The sequence below is a fragment of the Pteropus alecto genome, unplaced genomic scaffold (genome assembly GCF_000325575.1).
Source record: "Pteropus alecto unplaced genomic scaffold, ASM32557v1 scaffold7, whole genome shotgun sequence".
NCBI lineage: Eukaryota > Metazoa > Chordata > Mammalia > Chiroptera > Pteropodidae > Pteropus > Pteropus alecto.
In genome coordinates this window covers 65,238,529-65,248,019 of record NW_006494614.1, presented here as the reverse complement: position 1 = coordinate 65,248,019, position 9,491 = coordinate 65,238,529, and the positions used below count along the sequence as shown (strand labels likewise).

General features: G+C 45.2%; 1 protein-coding gene across 3 annotated transcripts; it reads right to left on the bottom strand.

The window, feature by feature from the left end:
* Positions 1–1,547: 1,547 nt before the first annotated feature.
* LOC102895996 (zinc finger protein OZF-like) lies at positions 1,548–9,210 on the bottom strand. 3 transcript variants are annotated; one of them, XM_025042685.1, is made up of 6 exons: positions 9,076–9,210; positions 8,604–8,849; positions 7,784–7,822; positions 5,722–5,848; positions 5,061–5,182; positions 1,548–4,416 (listed from the first exon to the last, which is right to left on the bottom strand). In XM_025042685.1, exon 6 carries the CDS (start codon positions 4,400–4,402, stop codon positions 2,702–2,704), a length of 1,701 nt encoding a protein of 566 aa, XP_024898453.1. In that variant the 5' UTR covers positions 4,403–4,416; positions 5,061–5,182; positions 5,722–5,848; positions 7,784–7,822; positions 8,604–8,849; positions 9,076–9,210; the 3' UTR covers positions 1,548–2,701. The 3 variants fall into 3 exon arrangements, with proteins under 3 accessions (XP_024898453.1, XP_024898451.1, XP_024898452.1); XM_025042683.1 differs by having other exon boundaries at positions 1,548–5,182; XM_025042684.1 differs by lacking the exon at positions 8,604–8,849 and having other exon boundaries at positions 1,548–5,182.
* Positions 9,211–9,491: the final 281 nt, after the last annotated feature.

The window sequence follows — 9,491 nt, the reverse complement described above, 5'->3', positions numbered from 1 at the left end:
TAGAGGTTATTATGCTGAGTGAAATAAGTCAGAAAGAGGAAGATAAATACCATTTGATTTCACTGATATGCGGAATCTAAGGATCAAAAAGAACAAACTAATCAAAAACAGACCCACAAATATAGTGGAAAATTTGGCAATGGACAGAGGGGGGGGGGCTGGGAGGGCTGGGAGAATGGGGTGAAGGGTTAAAGAAGTACAAATTAGTAGTTGATAGTTGGTCATGGGGATGGGGAGCATGGCAGAGAGGATGCAGTTAGCATTAGTATAATGGCTAGGTGGAGGGCCAGGGGAGGTAAGGAGCAATTGGGGGGGTCGTTTTATGAACTATATAGATGTCTAACCATGTACTGTATACTTGAAACTAATTTAAATAAAAATTTTTTTAAAGAACTCTCAAAGCTCAATATGACAAAAGAAAAAAATTTAATGGGGAAGATTTGAACAGATGTTTAACCAAATATAGGGATGGCAGAAAGTGTATGTAAAAATTCTAAAGAACACTAGTCATCAGGGAAATAAAAGTAAAGACACAGAGGAATACCACTACACATCTAACAAGAATAGCTGAAATTAAAAAGACTGGCCACACTCAGTACTGGTGAGATTATAAAGCAATTAAAATTATCATATATTGCTAGTGGGGATGTAAATGGAACAGTTTGCCAGTTCATAAAAAGACATACATCCACTTACCCTTTGACTTGGTGTATTTATCGTGTTTTTTTATTTTCTGTATTTTTTAACATTTTGACATCTTAAAAACTTGCTGGCCAGGAAGAGACCACCTCTCCCATGCTATCCTATTCTTGAGACAGCAAATGGTTTAGCCAGGAGCATGTCTCTCATATGCAAACCAACCAATCCAAGTCGATATCCCCAACCATCTCCTTAGCTAACTCTCACGCACCAAGCCAACATTTCCCCTGCCCTAAATCATCCCAGGGCCAGGTACCTAATGACAAGAGACCAATCCTTTAATCCCAAACCCGCTGACATTATTCAAAGTAACCAATCCTAAACTGTTTATTCTGCCTTGCATTTCCTCTCCCACAAAACAAAACAAAACAAACACAAAAAAACAATAAAAGTTGTGGCCTATGCCTTCCCCTCACTCTTTTCAGCCTCCTGACAAACACTGGTGTTCTCCACATGGCTCTGTGTGGCATGGTGTGCTCCCCTTCCCTTGGGCAATATAATAAATGGTTCTTTCAATGGTACTGACCTCTCCATGTTGGCACTCGATCACTTCCATAAGTTAAAATGCCATGGGTCCAAATGAGACACTCAAGCCCTTTACTCCTAAGTATTAACCCAAGAGAAGACTAGTACATAAATGGCCACACCAGCTTTATTTGTAATGGTTCCAAACTAGAATCAATCCAAATGTCCATTAAGAGATGAATAGGAAAACAAATTGTGGCATATCCATACAAATGAGTATACTCTGTACTAAAAAAAATAAAGTACTCATAGCTGCAAAATGTTAGAATCTGAAAATAATTAAGCTGTTTGGGGAGGGAGGAGGCAAAAAAAAAATGAGTAAACATTTTTAAAATTCCATTTATATAAAATTCTGGAAAATAAAGTTTATAATGAAAGATCACTATGATCAATGACCATGGGAATGAGGAACCAGAGAGGGAGAGACAGTAAAGGGGGAATGAAGTAACTTTGGGGTGATGGATATATACAATATCATGGTTATGGTAATGGTTTCATGGGTGTATACATACAATAAAACATTTTATACTTTACTTGTGCACAGTTTACTGAACATCAATTATATCTCAATATAGCTTTTAAAAAATGGTTCTACGTAAAAGTCCCGAAAAACCGGGAGATCTGATGAACATCTATTGTCTTGACCATAACTATCCTCATACCTCCAGTGGGGCAGCCCTGCTTCAATGAAAGGAGACTAGCAAGCAATAAAGATTGTGATTCACATCCGTGGAATATAATATCTCTTTTCTCTCAGTCTTCATTTTCTTAACTGAGTAACAAACAGTGGCTTTGAGGTAAGTAGCCTAAGTCGTCTCAGGAATCCAGAAAATTTTAAGATTTGCTCTGCTCTTGTTCATAGGAGAGATGTAAATCTAGAAATCCTAAGGATATCTTACATTCTCGACCTTCACTGCTGTGGTGAAAAGAATATTTATAGAATATAGAACCACTAGAAATAGATGGGACACATCCTCTCTAGTTTGCTCACCCCAACTTTCTATTAATCACCTCCAGTGTGTAAATGTAATTATGGTGGACTCTAATGACTTTAGACCACTTATTTCTTCCAGAGAAGGGGAGAGTACAAAGATCTGCCTTCCCTGAGTATGTTGGGTAACCTGATGCACATTTGCCAACTGGTAGAGGTGAGATAGCTTCTGCCACAGGTATCAGCAGTGATTTAACTGAGGCAAGGGTCTTGGGCAGGTCAGAAAGTACAATGCAGGTCCTAAAAGCTTCTCACATACCCAGCACTCATAGGGAATCTCTCCAATGTGGATGTTCAGATGTATGCAATACAACTTTTGATTTATGGATACTTCATAAAGGCTACTCTCAGAACTGCTCCCTGGTATCATTCACATTAACCAGATAGCACATACCCTGTACTCCAAAGGCCTTTCTCCAGTTTAAACTTTCTAGTACCAAATTAGGAAAGGCCATTAGCTTAAGGCTGTCCCATATTCGCTGTACTTTAATGCTTTTCAACAGTGTGATTTCTCTGATGTTTATTGAGGCTGGACTTGCGGCTAAAGAATTTCCCACATTTGCTGCACTCATAAGGCCTTTCTCCAGTGTGTATTCTCTGGTGCTGAACAAGTGTGGATTTAAGGCTGAAGGCTTTCCCACATTCATTGCACTTATAAGGCCTTTCACCAGTGTGAACTCTCTGGTGTAAAACAAGGCTGGATCTTTGGCTAAAAAAATTCCCACATTCTAGGCACTCATACGGCTTTTCACCAGTATGAACTCTCTCATGTGCAATAAGTCCAGAGCTTTGGCTAAAGAATTTCCCACATTCAGTGCACTTATAAGGCCTTTCTCCAGTGTGAATTCTCTGATGCCGAACAAGTGTGATTTTGCGGTTAAAGGATTTTCCACAATCGCTACACTTGTAAGGTCTTGCCCCAGTGTGAATTCTCTGGTGTTCAATAAGGCCAGAACTTTGCCTAAAGAATTTCCCACATTCGCTGCATTCATAAGTCCTTTCCTTTGTATGGGTTTTCTGGTGCTGAACGAGTCTGTATTTCTGTCTGAAAGGTTTACCACACTCATTACACTCATGAAGCCTTTCTCCAGTGTGAATTCTCTGATGTTTAATAAGTCTGTGTTTGTAGATGAAGGCTTTCCCACATTTGCTGCATTCATAAGGCCTTGCTGTGATATGAATTCTGCGGTGTATGATAAGGTTGGAGTAATAGTTAAAGAATTTCCCACATTCACTGCATTCATAAGGTCTTGCTTCAGTGTGAACCCTCTCATGTACAATAAGGTTAGCGTTACAGCTAAATAATTTCCCACATCTGCGGCACGCATAAGGCCTTTCTCCAATGTGGACTCTCTGGTGTTGAAAAAGTGTGTGTTTGCTACTATAGGTTTTCCCACATTTGCTGCATTCATAAGGCCTTTCTCCAATATGAAGTTTTTTATGCCTAACAAGGTGGGTGCTTCTGCTATATGTTTTCCCACATTCACTGCACTTATAAGGCCTTTCTCCAGTGTGAACTTTCTTGTGCTGAAGAAGGTGAGAGCTTTTGCTGTACGCTTTCCCACATTCGCTGCACTCATAAGGCCTTATACCCATATGAGCTCTCTGGTGTACAGTAAGACTGGAGTTATGACTAAAGAATTTTCCACATTCAGCACACTCATAAGGTCTTTCTCCAGTGTGAACTCTCTGGTGCTCAGCAAGCCTATTTTTGTGGCTAAAGGCTTTCCCACATTCATCACACCTATAATGCCTTTCTCCAATGTGAAAGGTGTCCCTGCACTCAGTTCTTCTGGGTGAATTCCCCATGCTATGAGTGGTCTGGTGTTGGCGAAGGCCCAAGCTAGGCAGGAGGTTCTTTGCACCATCCCCACCTTTGAAGGGATTCTCTGACATGTGGACCCAGCAGTCCTTAACAAGCAAGTCCTCATCCCTTCCGAGGTGTTTCTCTCCACTGTGCTGCTTCTGTTGCTGGTAAGTGCTTATACTGAACCAGAGCTGTCTCCCACATGCCGTACATGGGTGCAGTTTCTGACTGGGATTTAGGCCCTGGAGCTCAGGCGTGTGCAAAATTTCTTTCAAGACAGGGCCACACGTCCCACAAGAGTAGGCTTTCTGGGTGGTCAAACCTGCCTTGGGAATCCTGAGATGTGACACGCCTTGAGAAGCTGCCTTCTCAGCTTCCATTTGAAACCAAAAACCTGAAAGCAGAGAAATGTTAGTGAGGTACACGTAGACTTTGGTGGGAGGGGGCAGCCTCATCACAAATGTCTGTCTTACAAACCCAGTAATGAGTACACAGGACTTTTGGGAGGACAAGGGGACTAAAGCTAAGGTGAGAATGGGTCTGCTGTGCAGTACTGAGCCTAACAAGATCATACACTGGGGTAGTCTACTGTGGAGAAATGCCACAGCAATGGGATGCAGCACAGGAAGGAGAAATTGGGTTTCCAGCTCTCTTCTCTGCAAATGGCTTTCAAGAGAGACTTGTCTGCTGGTGACACAAGCACTGAATGAAAAGGAAAGTCAATTGCAACTGAGTAGCTGGTGTTCGAGGACTATTTAGGATATGTATACATCTCACAACTCATTATGTGTAGCTCAGTGTTGGAGAAGCACTTCAGAGGGAGCAGTGGTGAGGAACAGGGGAGACTTGAAGGCTAGATAGGTGTGGATTAGCCCTAGCCAGATGTCAGAGTGGAAATGACAAGTGGATAAAATGTCAAGGGGGATTAAAAGACAGAGATAAGCTATGACTCCTGTTCTTGGTATGAAAACAATGATAGGCACTGGAAAGGTTCCTGGTATGATCTGAACCCAGCCCTAATGGTGAGCTAACCCCCACCTTCCACTTCCCAAGACCGGGCCCCTCTTGCTGTGGCTGGAGTCACATCTGCCCTGTCAGGCACCTACGTCTCTCCCCCAGCTCCAGTGAGGCAATGACATGGAACCTGGAACATGCAAGTCCTAAGGGAAAGATAAGGCAGGTGAGTGGACAGCACTAGCATGGAGCAATCCAGCCCAAGACACACCACAGGAAAGAAAACTAATATTACAAAAAGAACCTTGGAGAAGTATCTTATAGGAATAGCTCAGTGGTCCCCATAAGAAGTGACCATGTTGGTGCTTGCAATTCCTGGCATAGTCAGGCACAAGAAAATGTCACCTGGAGGTAAGGGGGAATAATTTGGGGCAGAGAGGTGCAATTATTCTGGACAGTCCCTTTGTCAAGGTGAGACCAAGTCTGGTGAGATCAATTGGTTTCACTGCAAGATTTCCTATCCCCCATATCCTTCCCTGCAAGGTTTTAGGGATGCTGAGGGCTGCTTGGGGAGAGGAGAGGGAAGTGCACTCACCCCAGCCTGGCACCTATGGCACCTATGGAAGAAAACCTACAAAGGAAGCAATGTTCATACTCTAGTTGTAGAAAGGAAAGAGAGAGCCCTGGAGAAATGAGGAAGGAAAGAGCCTAGTCAAGGATATCGGGGTGAGTGAGAGGGACTTACCCAGTGAAGACACAAGTGCAAAGTTCTCCAGCATCACATCACGGTACAGGAGTCTCTGAGTCTCATCGAAAAGCTCCCACTCCTCCTGAGACAAGTCCACAGCCACATCTTCAAAGGTCACAACACCCTGCCACAATGGAGAAAGCACTGTCCCTAAGCAGCCTCTCTCACCAGTACCCTCAGTTTATTCCCCAAATATCTACTCCCCGCCCACTCTCCTCTCCAGCTCCAAAACTCAGGATACACGAGGCCCAGATACCAATGGTACCAGCTCTCTCCTCTTTCCTATTATAATGTCACCCTACATCAACTATAGGTGTGTAGACAAATAAGTAAATGCTATCCATGCCAGCAGGGGTTCCCAGACCACACCTCCCAGACACAACCAAACATGGGCTCAGTTTTCCCCTTTAAGAAGCTGGGAGCAAGTCCCTGGGACCTTCAGTTTTCATTCTCCCCACTGAGTACATCACTCTGTAAACCATGCCTCCCTCACATCTCTGAGCCCCCACCACCTCCTCCACCCCAGCCCACACCAAAGACATCTCCCTGGCCTCCCCACACGCCACTTTGCACAAGACATCCAGAGAGTTCCATCCTGCACTCCGATGGCCCACACTGGCAGGGGAAGCCCCTACCCCAGTCTTAAAGGCCTCTCCACCATACCTGGTTCCTTGCTTCAGCCTCAGCCACCTGGAACCACATGCAGGTGTCAAATGCTTTAAGCTCTCTTCTACCCATGTCCCCTCACTGGTCTCAGTCTCCCTTTTTCCACCCAACATTCAACACTCAGCACCACTGGTTCCCCGGTCCAGACCTAGAACTCTCCCAGCTGACTCATTTGTCCCTGAGCTTATTTGCCAGCCTGAGTGGAACCCCTCAGGCCTCACCAAGGATCACCACAAGACTTTAGAGGGATGAATAAGCACTGACCTTGGCCTCACTGTCATATCACTTCCATTACTGCTATGCTTCCTGCTTCCTCATCCATCCCATGTCGATTCCCCCTTGGAGACCCTGGTCCACTACCAGACTCACTTCTCCCCCACGGCTGCTACTCTCCCTCACCTGTCTTTGTGATGCTCACCAGCCCCATTCAAGTGATCAAGAGAGGTCCAGTCCTCCAATCTGGCCCTCCCCTTCTTTGCCCCCTAACACTATCACCATGACCTGAAGATGCCCCCTACTAAATGTGACTCACAGCTCTATCATGATTCACACACAGGCCACCAACTTATGGGGTCTCCAACCTGAATTCTACCCCTGAACTCCACAGCAGTGTGCTATCTACTCAGTGGCTCCACTTGACGATCTCTGCAACATCTCAGATCCGATGGCCAGAACCTAACTCCTGATACTCCCTCTGAAAATTACTCCTACAACTGACTTTCCCATTTCAGTTCATGGTATCTCCTTCCTTCTAGCTGCAAATGCCAAAACTTTGGCTTATCCCTGATTCCTCTCCTTCTCCCTCACTCTCCACATCAGAAAGTTTTGTTGGAACTACTTAAAAAAAAAAAAAAAGCTACACATATTCTCCCATATAGCAGCCACTACCCTGGTGCTGTCACCTGGAGCTGTCACTGACACTCATCTAGACTATTGCAGTAACCTCCTTCAGCCCTATTGTCTGTTCTTCACTCTGCACCCAGAGAAAGTCCATTAATATCTGATTTAGAACACTCCCATCTTCTATGTCAAAACTTCCATGGCTCCCAGTACCTTCAGAATAGAGACACAATCCTTCATCCTGCCATTTCAGGCTCGATTCCTGCATCCCAGCTCTCCACAAGACATAATGGAGTATTGTGGTTGTTGCTCACCTCCAGGCATTTGCACATAGCGATCCCTATGTCTACAATATCTTCCATAGGATAGCCTACTGGTGGCCAGAAATCAGGAGCCCTGTATATAACCTCTGGCCTGGATTCAGGATCCTGAGTCTAGGGAGAGGCCTCAGAATCAATAGCAGTAGAGTGATAGGCAAAGAGTCCCAGAATACATCCCAGAGACCACGAGTGGGAGATGGAGAGGGTAAGAGCCTAAGACCGTCTTTACTCACCTGTGCAGGGCTCTTTAGTGCTTTTAAAGCCATGGAAACCTGTGGGAAAAGTGAGACTATGAGTGAAGAGTATCCATGGTGGGGTCTGATCCAACCTCCTGTATCTGCCCTGAAACAAGGTGAACTCCAGCTGTCTTGAATTTCTGGGCTTCAGTCGTTGCTGCTCTCTTACTAGCTGTGTGACCTTGGACGAGGATTCAATCTCCCTGTACCTCAGTGTCTTCATCAGTAAAATAGGCATAAGAACAGTGCCAGCCTCATAAGGCTACTGTTGGTATCAAATGCACTAGTGTATGTCAAGTGTTAAATATGAACTACGACTCTCCATGGAATTAAGGCTTTTATCAATGTTTTCAGTGCAAATTATTTGATGAGTTTTTGAAATTTTAGATGTGTGTTATACTTACTTTTTAAGTGTTTTTTTAAATGTAGTATTTAAGACTTTGTAGTGTCTTAATATACTGCTCTATGGTATATTAAGGTGTAAACTAAATATCAAGTGCTTGCATAAAGTTAACCTTTTCAATTCATACATTACAGTGTTTGATTGCCAATGCTGAAATGAGTGGTTGTTTCATAAACTATGATAAAAATGGGGAAGGGGGGATGCTGTGCAGGCTGATTTTCTATCCTTAAAAAATCTAATTGGATTACTTCTCACCTCTCCCGTCCAGTTCCCATGGTAACTCTCACAGAGTCTGTTGCATTAGCCTCCACAAGGTCACCCCATCTCCACTTTAATCAACCCCCTGCCCTCAAGTCTGATCTCCTCTGAGCATCCGTTTAAAATTCTAACTCATATCTAGTCCCCTCTACTCACAACCCTCCATGGCTACCAGGGCCCTCAGAATGCGGGCCCAGCTGTACGGGGGCTGCCATTCCACATATGGCTAATCCGCTCGCAATGTTCCCCACAGACAGCAGACTCGCCGCAGGTTTTCTGAATGCTCCTCAGTCGCATCTCCAGGCCTCTGCATATGCTGGTCCCTCTGCATGCAACACTCTTCTACTCCTCATCCCGTTGGGTGTCAGAAATAGGGACTCCACCCGGGAACGCTCCACTGTCCTGAACGAAGGGGACAAGGCTGACACGGACAGGCACCCTTCGTTCCGGGCTTTAGGATTCGGAGGCGGGGGAGAAGCTATGAGACACGGGTGCCGCGGGCTCAGACGAAACCCCACCCCAACCCATGCCCCGCCCGGAGTCACCCCAGGAGACGACCTCTCCTAGTCACGAACTCGCCTATATGCGCTCTGGTCAACGTCTCCTTGACCCTTCCCGCTTACTTTACCTTGGGCGAGATCAAGAGTTAAAAATCTGATCAGTTTGGCCCACTCAAGGGCAAACAAAATCACCGCAGCCAGGAAGATGCCAGATGTCTCCCCTTGACGTATTCTGCAAGGTACTAAAATGTCCTTCTCCTCGACCTGGCCCAGCGCCGCAGACGCACAGCGCAGAGGCATCTGGGTAATGTAGTTCCCACGGGGCCACGGCCCTGGGCGAGGGGCGCACGCCTCAGACCTCCAGGCACAGGCCAGAGATGTACCGTGAGAGCCACTGGGAAGCGGTGCCCCAAAATTCCAGAGACTATGAAGAGATGGGGTCTCACTGCTTTTAAAAGGGATGCATAGAGATTTCCGTGGAGAGTAGTCTGCAACTGAACACAGTCATATTTCGAGACATCATTCAGATGCTTACCAAAGCTGC

Excerpts from the sequence above, each read along its gene's own strand:
- LOC102895996 (XM_025042683.1), bottom strand. The coding sequence starts at position 4,594 with ATGATCTTGTTAGGCTCAGTACTGCACAGCAGACCCATTCTCACCTTA.